This window comes from Mobula hypostoma, chromosome 2 (genome assembly GCF_963921235.1).
Source record: "Mobula hypostoma chromosome 2, sMobHyp1.1, whole genome shotgun sequence".
NCBI classification, from domain to species: domain Eukaryota; kingdom Metazoa; phylum Chordata; class Chondrichthyes; order Myliobatiformes; family Myliobatidae; genus Mobula; species Mobula hypostoma.
Genome location: NC_086098.1, coordinates 21926720 through 21947866, shown reverse-complemented (window position 1 = coordinate 21947866; position 21147 = coordinate 21926720). Strand labels below are relative to the sequence as shown.

General features: G+C 40.5%; 1 protein-coding gene across 3 annotated transcripts in view; it reads right to left on the bottom strand.

The window, feature by feature from the left end:
• The window catches only part of clvs2 (clavesin 2), a 141747-nt gene extending 121691 nt beyond the window's left edge, over positions 1-20056 (bottom strand). For all 3 annotated transcript variants that reach the window (XR_010016209.1, XM_063034061.1, XM_063034056.1), the window contains exon 1: positions 19195-20056. Coding sequence is in view for 2 of the 3 variants with exons in the window: in XM_063034061.1 (XP_062890131.1) it covers positions 19195-19583 (389 nt within the window). In the remaining variant the exon portion in view is untranslated. The remainder of the gene's footprint in view (positions 1-19194) is intronic.
• Positions 20057-21147: the final 1091 nt, after the last annotated feature.

Here is a 21147-nt window from a genome sequence, read left to right as displayed (position 1 = left end):
AATTCATCAGGGACTCACAACACAAGCATGACTTATAGCCAACCACTTTGAATTTTGTCAAACCTTAATCACCACAGCACCCATAATAATGTACTTTATTTAAGAATCATCTTATTTTTCCCAAACACTAGTTTAAACACTGGCTTAAACACACAAATAAACCACTTAATCAATCTGTAAACAGCATTTTCATAGCATCTAAGATCCCGAACAAGCCCCCATAAATGTAACTCTCTCACCAGAGCTAACTCTGCTAACAGTCACCTGACTCAGCGGTGAGAAGGCCACCTTTCATAAGCAGTATATGCCTAGGGTCAGTATGATTTGGGGTTGTACCAAACAGGAACATCAGGATGTTCCGATTAAAGGAACTTCCATTTGAGTGAATGCTGTGGAAGTACTGCTCATAAACAGTTATTGGTAATGCAGAAATGACAGATTACACACCAGCATAAAGTTATAGAGAAAGTATATTTACCAATTTTCAACTTTACCAAACAGTTAATGGAGAAAAGAAAGAAAAATAAGAGGGACCATTACAGTTAAACCAGTCTAAATGTTCACATATATGTTGGAGCTCATTTAGGTAGTAGCTGGGTGTATTTTGTTACTCACAGCACTGAATTCTCATCACCAATCACAGGTAGAACTTCCGTTCTTAGAATCTTCCATCTCACAAAACCCTCCTTCCAAACAGGGTCCCCCCTTCAGACATGGGATGCTCCAGGCATTTTCTCTGATGCTCTTCTCCTCACACCTCCCACCAAAAAACCCAAAACCAAAATATTGTCATTCAGGAATCCCTCCCGCCCTGCTCTGTAGGATCTTCTCACCCATTCCACAATCCTGATTGGTTGACAGAACACTTCTAAGTTGGACAACATGGCTCCTTATCTTTAGCTGAAACCAAAACATTCTTACCAGCAAGTCACACTGCTTTTACATAAACTGTTAAAATAAAATACTTCACAGCAGAGCAGTAGAAATCTTAACCAGGATACTACATATCTATGCTCTTCATCATTTTACTTATCTCTACCTTAATCTCTTATGCTCCATGGAATATTGTCATGGCTTGCCAACCTCTCCCTATAACCCAGTCCCTCTATTCTTGGCTACATTCTGACAGGCCTTTTCTGCATTCATTCCGGTTTAATGGCATTTTCCCGTACCCTAAGTGTGCATGACCAAAGTCTTGTACAACTGCAACATAACATACCAACTTGTATTCACAATGCCCTGACTGATGTAGGCTGGCGTCAGAAGATTATAGACACAAGAGGTACTGCAGTTGCTAGAAATCTAGAGCAATACACACAACGTGCTAGAGGGTCTCAGCTTAAACATCGACTGGTTATTCCCATCCATTGATGCTGCCTGGATTGCTGAGATCCTCCAGCACATTGTATGCAATACATCAAAAAAGTCTTCTTCATTATCCTTTCTACCTGTGATACCACTTTTAGAGAACTATATGTTTGTATTCCTAAATCCCTCTGATATACCACACTACCTGGGCCATTACTCTGCACTATAAAATTCCTCCCTGGGTCTGACTTCCCAAAACCTTGCACTTATTCGAATTAAACTCCATTTGCCATTCCTGGGCCCATTTACCCAGTTAATCAAGATCCCGCTGTAATTCTTAATATCCTTCTTTACTACCTACAATATTTCCTATTTTAATTTCATCTGCAGATGCATTAACCATTCACAGGTTTTCAACGTGGATATAAAATACAAAGACTTTGAGGATAGAACAGGCCCAGTCAGATTTGTAATGACACCATTCATGCTTGACCCGCCAAGTGCTTGTATCCCATGTTTTCCTTCTCTGATTTTTATTATAAATATTGCAATATTTTCGGTTTGCGTGAATGATGAAAGACATTTAAATAACCAACAAGAGCAGTGTGCCCATCCAATCCTCATTTCATCCTCAGTCATAGTAAAACCCAATGTGCCAATGAAAAGGAAGATGAAACATTTACAAATTCCTTCAGCCAGAACTCCAGAGTGAACACTTAGACCTCCTTCTCAGCTCCACACAAATACCAACACTTCTACTAAACGTTGCACTGTGCAAATAGCCCACAAATGTAGCACGTGTATTTTGATTCTCTTTAAGATCGTCATAGTCCAAACTAGCTAGTTATAAACACTACCATGACTTCAGTTATATTTTTCTGCCAATATTTTGCTCATAAAGGATTTTCCTTTCCGTAAATCATTTAACTACAGTTTCAGACACCAAGGGGTTGATTTTAATTTTGTGTAATGATATAAAATGGTAATAAAAATCAAGGGAGATGCAAAAGTCTTGCCAACTTGCTACTACGTGTTTTATCAGATACCATAAAGTCATAATTTAGCTTAAGGGGCAGAATGAACAATCATAGCTCGAATTGATTTAATCACTCATGTGATGTAGGTTTTACAAATGAGACCAATATTTAATAGCTATCCCTTACTGATCTTCATTCCTGGGATCAATTAGTCATTGCAAGACTTTGTGGGATGAATCAAACATCACAGTGGATGAATCAGCATTCATTTAGTGGCCACCTTATTAGGTACATCCTCTGTAATGAGCATACGTTTGTGGTTTTCAGCTTTTGGAAACCATCAACTTTATTGTCCAACATGTTGTGCGTTCAGAAATGCTCTTCTGTTGCCATCTTCCTGCCAACTTGAACAAGTCAGGCCATTCCCCTCCAGGCATTTTTTCCCATAGAACTTCCCATGGAAGTTTTTTGGGTTTTTTTTTGCACCATTCTCTGTAAACCCTAGAGATCGCTGTGCATGAAAATCCAAAGAGGCCAGCAGCCTCTGAGCCACTCAAACCACCCCTGTCTGGCAGCAACAATCACTCCACAGTCAAGGTCACTTAGGTCACATTTCTACCCCATTCTGATGTTTGGTCTGAACTAAAACTGAACCTCTTGACCGTGTCCGCATGCTTTTATGCATTAAGATGCTGCCACATGACTGGCTGATCGGATATTTGCATTAACGTGTGCAAATAAAGTGGCCACTGAGTGTACAATGCATGGGTCAGGACTGGGATTTCAGTTTTTGGAAATTTCTACCTTCTTACATTTTACATCTCTGCGTCTTTAGGGATTAAAATACATAGTGATTTTCCTAACAAATTATTGACCATCTGAACTCAGGTGGAATCACTGTAAATTACTTATCAGTTGTTTGTGCATTAATCAGCAAAACAATTGTTGTATTGGTTGTAGTAATAGCAAGTGGTAAAGAAAGAATTAAAAGAATTAAATATCCTTCATCTTTAATTTTTGAAACCAGGTCCCACACCACCAGGTTCAGGAACCCTTTGATCATCAAGAGCCTGATCCAGCAGGATAACTTTACTCACCTCAATAATAAACTGACTCCACAACCTATGGACTCGCTTTTAAGGACTCGACCTCTCATGCTCTCGGTATGAATGAATAAATGAATTAATCAATTAATCAATTAATGTATTTGCATAGCTTCCCTTCTTTTGCACATTAGCTGCCTGCCAGTCTTTGTTTGTGTATAGTTTCACATTGATTCAATTGTATTTCTTTGTTCTACTGTGAATACCACAAGAAAATGAATCTCAGGGTAGTATACAGTGACATATACATACATGGATAATAATTTTACTTTGAAAATGCTTGTCAGCTGTAAAATAACAGATTAAATATGATCTCAAATCTTTGGAATGTTGCTTTATGTAGGAACCATGTATTTTGTGTTGTGCATTTACTATGTGTATTGTGATAACTACTAGTCACATTAGTGGAGGCATGGTTAAAAAGCAAAAGGAATAAGTTTCGCATTATTGCTTATTGCACAGCATTTTGTAGCTTGGCATCAGCAGAGGTCATATCTTTGCTGACCACAATACTACTTAATATCACTTCAAGACTGCATGTTGCTAATTGCTAATAACAGATTGAATAAAGGATTGACTCATTGGAAAAATCTTTTTTTTTGGAGCTGACGATGAGTCGCTGAAGTATAACAACTCCGTCTGAGTTCACAGGCTGGTAGCAGTTGTGTTGCTTTGATTTCGTATCTATTTTTTGACATTACATTTTATCAGCAAACATTTCAACAGTTGTACCAAATGAACATCAGCATTCAGACCAGCCTGGAGCAACTAGTGAAAAGTATGACCTGCTTTGTTGTTTCATGCTATGTATTTGGATTTGAAACATAATTTTGAAGTGGTGAAATGTTGCTGTGTCCAATTGCTGGACTGGAAAGGTTGTGATAATAGGCAGTTCCCTGGGGGAAATGAAAATATTTTTGATGTCAAGGAACAAGCTGTGACAACTGATAAGTTACAGGATGGTGTAAACACTAAGGACAGCGTGTCTGAGGTGCATGGAGTATATTCTGTCATTAGAAAGATGCCCCATTTGTAAATATATCCGTAGAAAGATATCACCTTGCTACACATTAAAATGGAGGCTGATTTGGCTTAGTTATTACCAAGACACAGATACTGTGGGATAAACACGCCTTGGAGGTGGGACAGCTTCGAAGAGATGAAGAGCAGCTTAAGTTGCAAGAAGAAGTTGCATCCAAGATGGCCGGAGCTGAAGTGCTAAGGGCTTCAAGTGCCGTGGGTGCTAAAGGTGCTCTAGTAGAGCTGTACTCTGCTGAGAGTTCCTATGTTGACATTGCACAGAGAAAATCACATCCTCAATATCAAGGTGGATACATTAGAGAAACAAATGTCTATAAACCATGAATTTGAATCCCAAAGCCTCTCAGCCTGCACCAAGGAGGTACTCTGAACCGACGCCATATCCAGTAGCACAAGGAGTTTCTAAGAACATTGATTGACAGTATGATGATATTCATATTTCAGATGATAACGGCCTAAATGCCACGCTGGAGGCCACAAGGACATGGAAAGGCCAAGCCTTACTACAGGAGAATTTTGGTGATGAGCAGATCCTGGCTGCGGCCTACATGGAGTAGACTCTTTCTTGCCACCTATCAAATCAGAAGATGTGAAGGCTGTTCAAGACCACGGTCTTTTTCTTAGAAGTTGTTGAAATGCCTTAGAAGACATGCAGGGTATGTATGAGTTGAACATGCCTGCTAACATGTCGGTTATCATAGATAGATTGCCTCCTGAGCTTAGAAAACAATGGAGATCGGTGGTGTATGAGCCGCAAAAAAAGACACAACTGGAAGGTTAATTTTGTTGACATTGTTGACTTTATTGAAAGGCAAGTAAAGATTGTTGCACATCCAGAGTTTGGGAAAGTATACAAAGTTACATTGCCGGAAGTCGAGGTGTGAAAAAACCTGGATAACAAACTCATTCTCAAGGTAAGGTAGCTTTGCTACTACTTGGCTACTGTAGAAAGTGAAAACGAAACAGCCCAGCACTGATGAAAAGGGTACAGATTCAGAACGAGCCATGAATGAAGCAAACGTAGCAGTGAGTACCACCCTGGTACCTGATGGTCTTGCAGGGGCTGGTGACCATGATTGTAAATTTCTAATGTGCAGATCTCGGACAATCTCACCTGGTCCAGGAACACCACTGGGATTGTGAAACGGGCCCAGCAGAGATTGCACTTTCTGAGGAAGCTTAAACAAGCATCACTCCCCACTAACATCTTAACTACATTCTACAGAGGCTTGGTTGAGACTGTGCTGACCTTTTGCATCACAACCTGGTACTCCAGCTGCAGTGCTGTCGACAAAAAAGCCTTGCAGAGGGTGGTTAGGGGAGCAGAGAAGATTATTAGGGTCTCCCTACCTTCTGTCCAAGACCTCTTTCAGAGACGATGCCTCCAGAAGACACGGTACATCATTAAAGACCCCTCACACCCTCTCCATGAACTGTTTGTTCTTCTGCCATCAGGCAAGCGTTACAGGAGCATCAAAACTAAAACCACAAGGCTACTAAACAGCTTCCTCCCACAGGCAGTCAGACTGCTAAATAGCTGCTCCACCTGACTCTGCTTTGGACACTTTTAACTTGCACTGGACACTTATAACTGATTTTAACTGACTTGTGGCTGTTGTGTTTTACTATTTATTGTTCTGATTATTATTTAGTGTTGCGTTTGTTATGTTATGGTTGCACTGCCCCTGAGAAACGCTGTCTCATTCTGCCCTGCAGAGCTGATGTATGGTTAGAATGACAATAAGGTTTTTTGAATCTTTGAATTTGAATCTATAATTCCAGTTCAGGTGAAGTCTAATAAAAGTGCAAGACGGTGGTTACTCACGCTTTCCTAAGTCAAGGACGCACAGCAGTGAGCCTTATGAACATACTCAACCTGACAGGAAAAGGAACATGCATTCTCTTATGCATCATGGGTCAAGAGAACGTGGTCAGTGGCTAGGTCATTTCAGGATTGAAAGTGGCTGGCTTGGATAGTGAAAACTATTGTGAACTGCCTAACATCTATATACAGGGATGTATGCCTGTTTACCACAGGAACAGTATCATCAGAGAGTTCTTCAGGAATAGTCTCACCTGAACCATGTTTATTTGCCAGAAATTGATTCAGAAATTAGGGGCTGTTGATAGGGATGAATGTATCCAAGGCACCAGAGCCACTGCAAGTGACTCACAATGTTAATGATGGACCCTGTGCAATCAGAACAATGCTAGGTTGGACTGTAAATAGATGATTGAAAGTGGACTATGGTGGTGGAAGAGATTACACTCAGCCAGAGCTGACAGTTCATGGGACTTTAGTTTTGTACTTGGATGAGGTTTGGCAGCTGCGATTCAAGACAGATTTTCCTGAATGCAATCAAGAGGGACAAATTGGTTCGGCAGGAGAAAGTCACATTCCAGGATAAACTGCTTACCAAAAGAAGACATTTGTGTAAATGTTGAGATTTCATGTCTTTATGTAGTTGTAATTATTATAGCATAACAATTGGGGGATGGAATGTAGAAGCCATGTATTCCATGCTCTGCATTTATTATGTCTATTATGGTAACAAGTCACATGAGTGAAGGCGTGGTAAAAGTGAAGGGAATAAGTTTCATATTCTTGCTTATTTCATGTCAGTTTGTGGCTTGGGACCACAGAGGTCAAAGTTTTGCTGACCACTTAATATTGTTTAATATCACTTCAAGAATGTATGTTTGCTAATTGCTAATAAAGGATCGAATAAGGATTTGACTCTTTGGAACGATCATTCCATTGGAGCTGACAGCGAGTCACGCAAATATAACAACTTCATCTGGGGCAAGGCTGGCGGCAATTGTTTTGTTTTGACTTTGGATCAATTTTTTTGCTACTACACTGGATGAAGTATGATCACAAATCAGTAAAGTAACCAATACTCTTTAGCATTCATTCCCACACTTTGTATGTTCATATGTGCTGTCCTTTAGAATGTTGCTTCATATAAATGACTTGGATAAATGTTTAAAAAGCAACGCTGAGAAAACATTTCTATATGCAGAATGTTGTAGTGAAATTAACTAGTGGGTTTTAGCAAGAAAACATTTCTAAAGAGTGACTATGATGGTGGAGGTTTCTGCCGTAGAAGGTGTAAAGAAAGGAAGGATATTACACAAAAGTCTAGAATTGAACAACACACACAAAATGCTGGAGGTACTCAGCAGGCTAGGCAGCATCAGTGGAAAGGACGTTTCAGGCTGAGACCTTTCTTCAGAACAGAATTGAAAATGTACTGGAGTGTTTCCTCAGATTGCATGAGGGTGAAATATTAGTGCAGGAGCAATTCAAGGACATGTAAATGAAACAGGGAATTTTGAGATCAAGACACTGATGGAGAAGGTATTAGATGATTTCACAAAAGCACAGGATTTGGATTAGCAGAGTTTAGTTAAGAACAGAATTCAGGTTAAGAATGAATTGCAGATCAGGTCATCCTAACATTAAAGTCTGACTGAGACAATCCGAGCAGTAAAATGTGGATGTAAGTTAATGGTAGGAATGATGGGTTTTGAAACATATCTTGTTTTTCGGTTATTCAGAACTCTTATAGAAATTAAAGTAAATGTTCAACATAGAAACAGGAATTTTACCCAATTAAACCATGCCAATGATTATGCATCAGCTGAGGAACTACTTTATCTTCCCCATCAATACTTCCCATTCTTTTCTTATCCATGAATTTATTGGCTCCCCTTAAAGGTATTTATGCTTCATGACTCTGCTATTCCCTGTAGTGGGGAGTTCAATAACATTTATCAAGCCAAAGTAAAAGATCTCCTCTTGAATATCTTATTAGAATTTCTGCTGATATATGCAGTACATATCCAGCATTCCTGCTTCTGTGATCTCCCTTCAATTGTAAGCATCTTCTCTATCTCTACACTTGCAAACATTTCAACAATTTTAACAATCTCTGACAGATTAACCACCAGCCTTCTCATTTCTTGGGAAAAGCCCAACCATTCCTGGTACGTATACTGTATTCTTCCAGTTCACTTTATTAATCTTTTTGGTAACTTCTCTCCAATTCCTCCAGATCATTTTATGCATGAAGACCAAAACAGTGCACAGTTCAAAGTGTAAACGAATCAGGTTTCAACATAAATTTAATATAACCTCTCCATGCTTTCTTTATAACTTACTAATTAAAAGTCAGTAAGTAGGCCATGTATATGCTGACAGCTATGGGGTGCTAAACCAGGTGCAATGTGAACAACAGGAATCCAAAATGATGAGACTGTGGCAGGCAGAAACAGCACAGGAATACTGGACATGTATATAGCTCAGAAGAGTATCCAAGGATGCTGCAGGACATCAGAGAATCGTAAAGATTGTAGAAAGGTTCCAGCACTAAAGGAGGCCAGTTAGCCCCTCATATCTGAACAAGCTCTCTAACAGTATACCTCCCCTATGTCATCTTTTGTTCATAACCTTGCACTATTTCTTCCAGCACTTAATTCCTTTTTGAAGGCTGTGGTAGAAGTTGTCTCCGACATCCCTGCAGGCAAAGCATTCAAGATTTAAACTACAAGCTCTTTCCTCTTATTTCACACATATGAACCAGAACTGAACACTAGAGATAAGGCTGGTACAGTACTTGATGATAGACTTTGATACCAGCAGAACAGGGTACTGCAACAATTAAAGCATAAAGTTAGATGCTAGAATATACGTATGACTAGAGAACGTGACTCTAGCAACATAATTGTGTAGCTAAGTTTCCATCAAACTCAATATATAAGTTTGCTGATGACACAACAATTGTGGGCCGTATCTCGGGTAATGATGAGTTTGAGTACAGAGAGGAAATTAAGAACCTGGTGGCATGGTGCGAAGACAATAACCTATCCCTCAACGTCAGCAAGACGAAGGAATTGGTTGTTGACTTCAGAAGGAGTAGCGACCGCACAACCCAATTTACATCGGTGGTGCACAAGTGGAACAGGTCAAAAAATTTAAGTTCCTGGGGTCAATATCACAAATGACCTGACTTGGTCCAACCAAGCAGAGTTCACTGCCAAGGAGGCCCACCAGCACCTTTACTTCCTGAGAAAACTAAAGAAATTTGGCCTGTCCCCTAAAACCCTCACTAATTTTTATACATGCACCGTAGAAAGCATTCTTCTAGGGTGCATCACAACCTGGTACGGAAGTTGCCCTGTCCAAGATGGAAAGAAGCTGCAGAAGATCGTGAACACAGCACAGCACATCACACAAACCAATCTTCCGTCCGTGGACTCACTTTACACCGCACGCTGTCGGAGCAGTGCTGCCAGGATAATCAAGGACACGACCCACCCAGCCAACACACTTTTTGTCCCTCTTCCCTCCGGGAGAAGGTTCAGGAGCTTGAAGACTCGTGCGACCAGATTTGGGAACAGCTTCTTTCCAACTGTGATAAGACTGCTGAACGGATCCTGACCCAGATCTGGACCGTACCCTCCAAATACCCGGACCCGCCTCTCGTTTTTTTGGCACTACCTTACTTCCCATTTTTCTATTTTCTATTTATGATTTATAATTCAAATTTTTAATATTTACTAATTTTAACTAATTTTAATATTTTTAATATTTAATATTTGTAATCCAGGGAGTGTGAAGTGCAGATTCAAATATCGCTGTCATGATTGTACGTTCTAGTACTAATTCTCTGGCGACAATAAAGTATAAAGTATAATGATTAGCAAGATTAGCTTTATTTGTCACATGTACATCGAAACACACAGCGAAATGTGTTGTTTGTGCCAATGACCAACACAGTCCGAGGGCAACCGGCAGGTGTTGCCATGCTTCCAGAGACAGCGTACTATAGCATGCCCACAACTCACTAAGCCTAATGTTGAAGGCAGCATTATGGCAGAATGGTTCGCAAAATCGTTTAACAGCACCAGCGATCACCGATCAGGGTTCGAGTCCCACAACTGTCCGTAAGGAGATTGTACTTTCTGCCAGGCCTGTGTGGGGTTTCCTCCCACATTCCAAAGATGTGTGGGCTAGGGTTGGTGAGTTGTTGGCGTGTAATTTTGGGCACAACGGTAGCATAGCGGTTAATGCAAAGCTACTACAGCTCAGGGTGCCAGAGTCCTCTATAAGGTGTCTCTGCACGTCCTCCCTGCGAAACGCGTGGACTTTCCCTGGGTGCTCCAGTTTCTCCCACAGTCCAAAGACTTACGAGGTAGCTTAACAGGTCACTATAAATTGTCCTATGACTAGGTTAAGGGTTGTCGGGTTGGGAGCTGCTGGGGCGTTGTGGCTCACAGGGCCAGAAGGGTCAACTCCACGCTGTATCTCGAAATAAATAAATAAAATAACCGTACATTTTTGGAAATCAGAGTTCCCAGAGGAAACCCATATCGCCATGGGGAGAAACTACCAGCTCCTTACAGACAACCCCAGGAACCGAACCCCAATCAGTGGTCGCTGGTTCTGTAAATCACTGCGCTAACCTCTGTGCTGCTGTTTCTACTGATTAGTAATTTGGACTGATTAACACAAAGTTGCCGAAACTCTTGATCCAAGATCTGAGACTGAACTTCACCCTGGTATTTGGTGAATTTCTATGTAACTAATCAAATAAATTTAGCCTTAAAATTTAATACTAATCATAGTTACCACAGAACTGTTTAAATGCCCACTAATATCTTTCCAGGAAGAATATTTAGACTATAAGATATAGGAACAGAATGAAGTGATTTAGTCATGGCTGATCCATTTTTCCTCTCAGCCCCAATCTCCTCCCTTCTCCCCATATCTCATCATACCCTGACCAATCAAAAATCTATCAACTTCTGCCTTTAATATACATAAAGACTTGGTCTCTATAGCTACCTGTGGCAAAGAACTCCACAGACTCACTGTTCTCTGGCTAAAGAAATGCTTCCTCATTTCCATTCTAAAAGGATGCCCCTCTATTCTGAGGCTATGTCCTCTGGCCCTAGACTCTTCCACCATAGGAAATATCCTCTCCACATCCACTCTATCAAGGCCTTTCACCATTCGATATGTTTCAATAAGGTCACCCTTCACTCTTCTGAATTCCAGTGAATACAGTCTAGAGCCATCATAAGCTTTTCATATGACAGGCCATTCAATCCTGAAATCATTTTTGTCAACCTCCTTTGAACCCTCTCCAGTTTTCTCACATCCTTTCGAAGGGGCCCTAAACTGCTCACAGTATTCCAAGTGAGGCCTCATCAGTGCTTTATAAAGACTCAGCATTACATCCTTACTTTTATATTCTAGTCCACTTGAAATGGACGCTGACACTGCAGTAAAATGGAGATGGACTTTGGAAAGACTGAGCCTGCACTGCTCCCTGTTACTATTGATGGTGAGGACATGGATGTGGTGAGGACCTACAAGTACTATGTAAGCACCCGGATGACAGGCATAAGTGGAGCACTAACACAGAGGCTGTATTCAAGAATGGCCAGAGCCACCTCTACTCCCTGAGGAGACGGAGGTCCTTTGGAATATGCAGGCCTCTCCTTCAGACATGTCCTACCAGTCCGTTGTCGCCAGTACAATCTTCTATGCGGTGGTGTGCTGGGGCAATGGCATCAACACGGGTGATGCCAACAGGCTCAATAAACAGATTAGAAAGACTGGCTCTGTTATAGGAGTCAAACTGGACACACTGGAGGCTGTGGTAGAACAAAGGACCCTACAGAAAATCCTAGCAATTCTGGACAACGTTTCTCACCCTCTGCATGCCACCTTGGCTGAACAGAGCAGCACTTTTAATAACAGACTAAGACAAATGTGCTGCTCCAAAGAAAGCAATATGAGGTCATTTTTACCCTCGGCCATTAGGCCCTATAATGAGTCAACTTATAGCTGGGGAAGAGATGACTCCCTCCTGTTAGACTGTTTGAGGCAACTCATTTTTTATTCTTTTTTACTTCTCTTCTAATATTTGTATATCTGTGCACTTGTAATGCTACTGTGACACTGTAATTTACTTTGGGATCAATAAATTATTTATTCATCTATCTATTTGCATTCCTCACCACAGACTCACCTGCCAATTAACCTTTCAGGAATCCTGTACAAGGGCTCTCCCAAGTCCCTTTGCATCTCAGTTTTTGGTATTTTCTCTCCATTTAGAAAATAGTCAACCCTTTCATTTCTTCCACCAAAGTGTATGACCATACACTTCCTGACACTATGTTCCATCTGCGATTTCTTTGTCCATTTTTCTAATCTGTCTAAGTTCGTCTGTAGCCTCTCTACTTCCTCAGAACTACCTGCCCCTCCACCTGTCTTCATATTGTCTGCAATCTTTGCAACAAACTCATCAATTCCATCATCCAAATCATTGACATATAATGTAAAAAGAATCCGTCCCAACACAGACCCCTGTGGAATGCAGCAACCAGCAGCCAGCCAGAAAAGGTTCCCTTTATTTCCACTCTTTGCCTCCTGCTTATCAGCCTCTGCTTTACGCATGCTAGAATCTTTCCAGTAATACCGTGGGCTCATAGCTTGTTAAGCAGCCTCATGTGTGGCACCTTGTCAAAGGCCTTCTGAGAATCAAAGTACAGGACAACAACTAACTCTCCTTTGTTTATCCTGGTTATTATTTCTTCAAAGAATTCCAACAGATTTGTCGGACAAGATTTTCCCCTGAGGAAACCACACTGACTATGACTTATTTTATCATGTGCCTCCAAATACCCTGCGACCTCATCCTTGATAAGCCAACATCTTCCCAACCACTGAAGTCAGATTAGATGGCCTATAGTGTCCTTTCTTCTGCCTCTCTCCCTTCTTGAAGTGTGGAGTTACATTTCCAATTTTTCTGTGTTCCAGAAACATTCCAGAATCTAGTGATTCTTGAAAGATCGTTACTAATGCCTCCATGATCTCTTCAGCCACCTGTTTCAAACTCTGGGGTGTAACCATCTGGTCCAGGTTGGCTTATCTACCTCAGACCTTTCAGTTTCCCAAGAACCTTATCACTAATTATGGTAACTTCATACACTTCACATGGAGAGTGACGTAGTTAATTCAGAAACAAAGGTTCTGAACTTAAAGAGGGGTAACTTTGAAGGTATGAGACATGAATTAGCTAAGATAGACTGGCAAATGACACTTCAAGGATTGACGGTGGATATGCAATGGCAGGCATTTAAAGGTTGCATGGATGAACTACAACAATTGTTCATCCCAGTTTGGCAAAAGAATAAATCAAGGAAGGTAGTGCACCCGTGGCTGACAAGAGAAATTAGGGATAGTATCAATTCCAAAGAAGTAGCATACAAATTAGCCAGAGAAAGTGGCTCACCTGAGGACTGGGAGAAATTCAGAGTTCAGCAGAGGAGGACAAAGGGCTTAATTAGGAAGGGGAAAAAAGATTATGAGAGAAAACTGGCAGAGAACATAAAAACGGACTGTAAAAGCTTTTATAGATATGTAAAAAGGAAAAGACTGATAAAGACAAATGTAGGTCCCCTGCAAACAGAAACAGGTGAATTGATTATGGGGAGCAAGGACATGGCAGACCAATTGAATAATTACTTTGGTTCTGTCTTCACTAAGGAGGACATAAATAATCTTCCAGAAATAGTAAGGGACAGAGGGTCCAGTGAGATGGAGGAACTGAGCGAAATACATGTTAGTAGGGAAGTGGTGTTAGGTAAATTGAAGGGATTGAAGGCAGATAAATCCCCAGGGCCAGATGGTCTGCATCCCAGAGTGCTTAAGGAAGTGGCCCAAGAAATAGTGGATGCATTAGTGATAATTTTTCAAAACTCGTTAGATTCTGGACTAGTTCCTGAGGATTGGAGGGTGGCTAATGTAACCCCACTTTTTAAAAAAGGAGGGAGAGAGAAACCGGGGAATTATAGGCCGGTTAGCCTAACGTCGGTGGTGGGGAAACTGCTGGAGTCAGTTATCAAGGATGTGATAACAGCACATTTGGAAAGCGGTGAAATGATCGGACAAAGTCAGCATGGATTTGTGAAAGGAAAATCATGTCTGACGAATCTCATAGAATTTTTTGAGGATGTAACTAGTAGAGTGGATAGGGGAGAACCAGTGGATGTGGTATATTTGGATTTTCAAAAGGCTTTTGACAAGGTCCCACATAGGAGATTAGTGTGCAAACTTAAAGCACACGGTATTGGGGGTAAGGTATTGGTGTGGGTGGAGAATTGGTTAGCAGACAGGAAGCAAAGAGTGGGAATAAACGGGACCTTTTCAGAATGGCAGGCGGTGACTAGTGGGGTACCGCAAGGCTCAGTGCTGGGACCCCAGTTGTTTACAATATATATTAATGACTTGGATGAGGGAATTAAATGCAGCATCTCCAAGTTTGCGGATGACACAAAGCTGGGTGGCAGTGTTAGCAGTGAGGAGGATGCTAAGAGGATGCAGGGTGACTTGGATAGGTTGGGTGAGTGGGCAAACTCATGGCAGATGCAATTTAATGTGGATAAATGTGAAGTTATCCACTTTGGTGGCAAAAATAGGAAAACAGATTATTATCTGAATGGTGGCCGATTAGGAAAAGGGGAGGTGCAACGAGACCTGGGTGTCATTATACACCAGTCATTGAAAGTGGGCATGCAGGTACAGCAGGCGGTGAAAAAGGCGAATGGTATGCTGGCATTTATAGCGAGAGGATTCGAGTACAGGAGCAGGGAAGTACTACTGCAGTTGTACAAGGCCTTGGTGAGACCACACCTGGAGTATTGTGTGCAGTTTTGGTCCCCTAATCTGAGGAAAGACATCTTTGCCATAGAGGGAGTACAAAGAAGGTTCACCAGATTGATTCCTGGGATGGCAGGTCTTTCATATGAAGAAAGACTGGATGAACTGGGCTTGTACTCGTTGGAATTTAGAAGATTGAGGGGGGATCTGATTGAAACGTATAAGATCCTAAAGGGATTGGACAGGCTAGATGCGGGAAGATTGTTCCCGATGTTGGGGAGGTCCAGAACGAGGGGTCACAGTTTGAGGATAGAGGGGAAGCCTTTTAGGACCGAGATTAGGAAAAACTTCTTCACACAGAGAGTGGTGAATCTGTGGAATTCTCTGCCACAGCAAACTGTTGAGGCCAGTTCATTAGCTATGTTTAAAAGGGAGTTAGATATGGCCCTTGTGGCTACAGGGGTCAGGGGGTATGGAGGGAAGGCTGGGTTCTGAGTTGGATGATCAGCCATGATCATAATAAATGGCGGTGCAGGCTCGAAGGGCCAAATGGCCTACTCCTGCACCTATTTTCTATGTTTCTATGTTTCTATGTTTCATGACCCATGACACCTGGAACATCCAACACACAGCTGGTGTCTTCCACTACGAAGACTGATGCAAAATACTTATTCAGTTCATCCAACATTTCGTTGTCCCCCATTACTACCTCTCTGCCATCGTTTTCCAGTGATCTGATATCCACTCCAACCTCCCTTTTACACTTAATGTATCCAAAGAAACATTTGGTATCCTCTCTAATATTATTGGCTAGCTTACTTTTGTATTCCATCTTTACCTTCTTAATTACTTTTTTAGTTGCTTTCTGTTGGTTTTTAAATGCTTTCCAATCCTTTAACTTCCCTCTTATTTTTGCTCTATTATATGCCCTCTCTTTGGCTTTTATGTTAGTTTTGACTGCTCTTGTTAGCCACGGTTGTGTCATCTGTCCTTTGGAATATTTCTTCCTTTTTGGGATGTATATATCCTCTGCCTTCTGAATTACTTCTAGAAATTCCAGCCCGTGCTGCTCTGCCGTCATCCCTGCCAGTGATTTTTTTTTCCCAATAATTTCTGGCCAACTCCTGTCTCATGCATCTGTAATTCCCTTTACTCCACTGTAATACTGATACATCTGACTTTAGCATCTCCTTCTCATATTTCAGGGTGAATTTGATCATATTATGATCACTTTTTCCTTAGGGTTCTTTTACCTTATGCTCTCTATTCAATTCTGGTTCATTGCACAACACCCAATTGAGAATAATGGATCCTCTAGTGGGCTCAACCAGGAGCTGCTCTAAAAAGCCATCTCGTATGCACTCTAGAAATTGCCCCTCCAGAAATCCAGCACCAACCTGATTTTCCCAATCTACCTGCATGTTTGCCATCCTTACTGTGCTTTTGCATACATCACTGCAGATCCATGAGAGTGATTGATATATCACTGCCTTGAAAGGGTCTGGCAAGTCAATCAGGCCAGGAACACTTAGAGATGGATAATAGGTGTCAGCATTGCCAGCAGTATCCATTTCCCAAAAATGTACAATAAAAAGACAGAGTTCAAGACCCTGAAGATGAGCTGAGAAGATTAATGACTTGGGCCCAGCTGCAGTAGTATAAATAATTTCTGTTACTATACTTAAAGAGGAAAAAGGAACAGATGCTTAGATTTAACTGCATAATTGCTGTGATACAGGAATATAATGGAGCTAAATGGCTAATTCAAAACCGGAGTTTTTTGAAAAGTACAGCAATTTAATTTTATAATTATTATGATAATATATAAAATTCATTGAATTTTGGAACCAATTACATCAATTGCAATGACTGTTGCAAGCACAGTGTTCAAAGTAAATTTATTATCAAAATACATTAATATAATCATACACAACCCTGAGATTCATTTTCTTGTGGGAAAATATGGTAAATACAAGGAAACAACAAAACAAACAAATAATTAGAATAAATAAATAAGCAAAACATATTGGGAACATGAGGTGAAGAGTGATAAAGCGAAATATGTTGTTTGTGTCAATGACCAACACAATCCAAGAATTGTGATAGGGGGAACCCACAACTGTTGCCACACTTCACGCCAACATAGCATGCCCTCAAACTCACTAAGCCTAACCCTAACCATAGGATTTTGGAAACCACAGCACCCGGCAGAAGCACACTGGTCATAGGGAAAATGTACTGTACAAACTCCTTACAGACAGCTCCAGGAACTGATAGTTGAGTCCATAAGAGTTGGCTAAATATTCCCATGTTTTTGCATTTTTTAAAATGTAAGCTACAGTTTAGTTTGCATATATCATACTTTAATGATAAACTTTATTTTTCAAAAGAGATTGCATTACTTCTAATAATATTCACTTTTAATTTACATCAGACTGACCGCCACAATTAGCCCACTAAGAAAATCTTACATTGTAATCTGTAGTCTTAATTTGGCTGGATTCATCTTCTATTATAAACTATCATAATACTCTGCAAGTTATAGCAGAACACGCAAAATGGACATTCCTAGATTTTAACCCATTTATGATGGGTTACATATTATTTAATAGTTCATTATGTCTTTGCCTGAGTCCACCTGTCCAAACCATCAACAAAATTGACAAACTGTGGGAGTAGGTTTGCCGATATGCAATATTCAGTGATAAGCAAATTACAAAAACATGTTTGCAAATAATAACTCTGGAAATGGAAATGCCTCAAGATTTTCAATGTATTTAATATAGGAATAATTCATAAATTTATGGCCTATTGATTTGCAATAAAACCCATAAGATTACAGAAGTTTCTAGAAACTGATAAAGCCTTAATCAACATAAGGCTCCACTTAAGTGTTCTGGTAACTATGTAGCATACGGCCTCATTTTATACACAGTGTGATTAAATTATATTTATTTCAGTTTTACATTTTGTATGTTTTTGTATTTTTATATTTTATTCAGAAATTTGATGCAATAAAGGTTAAATCCAAACCAGCTTTTATACACAGCTATGTTGAAAACAAATTTTGATGTTAATTTAACTTTTACTTATATCCTGAGAAGTTCTAGATTTCCATAGCTGTCATCCTGTTAAACTATTGTCCCCTTAGTATGTGAAATGTGCCAAAATCCAAGTTTCATAGCATATAGTGGAATGGAGAAAGCGAAAACATAATACCTACTTGTTCCTGCATAATATAAAACATTATGCTATTAAAGTCCTTCAAAAGATTTTTTCTTAATTATATTCAGTACTATTATTGTATATATCCTCCTCACCTACGTAGGTTACATGTATATCATTGTCCAATCTGGAAATAGCATTACCTAACATGGTGACCATTGGAAATTCATGCAGAAACCTTCAATCAAATTATATATTGAAATAATTTTTGTATCAATATCGCTTACAGATAAGCACTCAAATATGTTTATTTTAGTCCTTGCACTCCCGACCCTCTTCTCCATCCCCACTGTCATGCCCCATTGCCTCTCGACCCGATTCTGAGCTCAAATGTAGAGCAAATTCCTCGGCTTTGGTTTTTATTACCAGCGGTTATTTGATACTTGTAACTTCATTAACAAATTTTGCACTTGGAAAAAATAATCATGATATGATGGTGGTGATAATTGACACTACCCTGAAGATGTCCTCTGGGGATTTTTTTTCTTTGATTCATAAATCAGTCACAATTTAATTGGCAAACAAGTGTTGTAATGTGTCATTTATAGAAACGTGTCCTGTTATTAGCATGCACAGGTTAAGGATAAATGTAATAATCCATAATAAATGTATAATTGTCGTCTCGAGGTTCAAAACCAAAGGACTGCTTGGATATTTCACCATCTATTTGTTTCATGATAAGCGGGTCCTAATAACTGGTATATTTCTCGGTAGAGACTAATACCAGAGGAAAAATGTTTCCGGACATTCAAGCTAAATTTGATATAATTAGATCCAATGCTGTTTTATTTCGAGGAGAAGGAAAGGGGATGGGGGTTAGGGTTGTGGCACTTTTCAGGTGGATGTACTGCATGTAGCTTTGTACCTGCTCTGATCCCAGTTGGAAGCGAAGAGGACCAGGATTTTCCTGCCATAGTGATCCAGGTTAGAAAGCACTCCAGGGAAGCCATCTTTCAGTGCCTGTTTGATTCCCGGATCAGTGGCTTTGAAGTTCTTGAACATGTCCAGGTTCTGTTGGCGATACTCGAAGTACTGAGCCAGGAGACGGAACGCCTCGAAATGGTTAAACTTTCGGGCTCGTAGAAACTTTAAGATGAAAGCATCGTCAGTCCGAAGGAAGCCGATGTCTGGCCGGGTGATGATCATATCTCTTACTTCCTGGATGTCCTGGTGTAAGGTGTCTGGGTTCTCATTCAGCTCCAGTTTGGCTTTCTCCAGAGTTTCTGGCGAAAGCCCTGCTTGCAAGTGAGTCATTGTTCTCCCGCTCCCTCTGTTAGACACGCAGGGTATGTCAGTGCAGATCCGTGCAGCGAACAGGCAGCCAACCTGCCTTTTAGCTTCCGATCATCATCCTAGCTGTTAATTTCCCCCACAGAACCGTGCGATTTCAGTAACACGATCGGGAAAAAATGTGCATTAAAACGTACAGGATCGACCACGGTCGCTGTAGCCCAGCCGCGAAGATATCCGGCTAACTAACACGCGAGGAGTAGATAAATGTACCTCAGATCAATACAACAGCCACCACATTGCAGGATACGATTCCTACCATCATCCAGGCAATGCGGCACCCTGCAGTAAGATGTATTTGAATTTTCGGCGATTATTTTATTGCATTTCAGGAGAAATGCGTTCATGCGGTTGCTTGGAAGGATCCATGTCGAAGTGATGCTGTCCCAGTCGTATTGTACATCTCTTTCACCCGTGTGCATGTGTGTGTGTGTGTGTGTGTGTGTTTGTGTGTTGTTTCGTCTCAATGACTCGGCGCCCTGCTGCCGCGTCCTATCAGGTTTACGTCAGTGCTGGAGGTGGTGGTGAAAGTGACTTGATGTAATTTCATGGGGAACCTGGGCGTACAATGGAGGAGAGAGATTGAACGGCACCACCTGCTCCCGTCGAACCCAACCCTAATGTCCAGCTTATTCATTACATAAAACAACTCCTCACAATCCTTTATTTTTTCTCTCTCTCTCTCTCCGGGGAATAAAGATCATAAAAAAAACTACCAGTGCCCACTTAACATTGGAAGATGTGGCGTAATAGTATTGTATACGCATTAAAACCATTATTTATGTTGTTTCTGTATGCAGATTAAAGTGTTCAAAATATAAATTCGTTTAAATTTAAATGCCTTAAAAACGCTTGACAGACGGAACATTGATGTGTTTACAGAGAATTTACTTGATTTTATTACCTAAATTTCACCGCTGAAAATCGTCACTTAATTCGAATAAAATTGCATTGAAGTTGATACGTGCTCGAAGAATCATTCCAACTAGATAAAGAGGGTCCCATTGACAGTCCCATGACCCTACTACTCTGTTGCATAGTGGAATGAATGAGCCCTTCCCAGTAAACGTGCAGCTCTGCTTCAATAAAACAAAAAAAATGTCACCTTACACATTATTTACACTTCTCATCTGAGCACAAAGTCACAGTGGGCTCTGTCCTGGCTGCCTATTGGGTTTCCTGCTGGAAAATATAATGTAAATTTGGTACCAGTAATTCTGCCTCTTGCACAAAATTATTATATAACTCACATGGTTTTATTTTCAGTGGCTGTAAAATACTTAATATTTATCCATCCACATTATTAATTGATACATTGGGCCCTTATACATGTACGCACATGTAACAGTTTCTATGAGGTGGAATCAATAATAGATAACAGATGGTAGAAGTAAGCTTCACTTTGGGGCATTGGCCTGATGCCATTATTATCAGAGATCATCATAATATCTATTTGTCAGTAAATTTCTGACAGGCCCATTGGTACAGTTCCACTTTACACTGGACCCAGTTCTCACTACCAACCCCA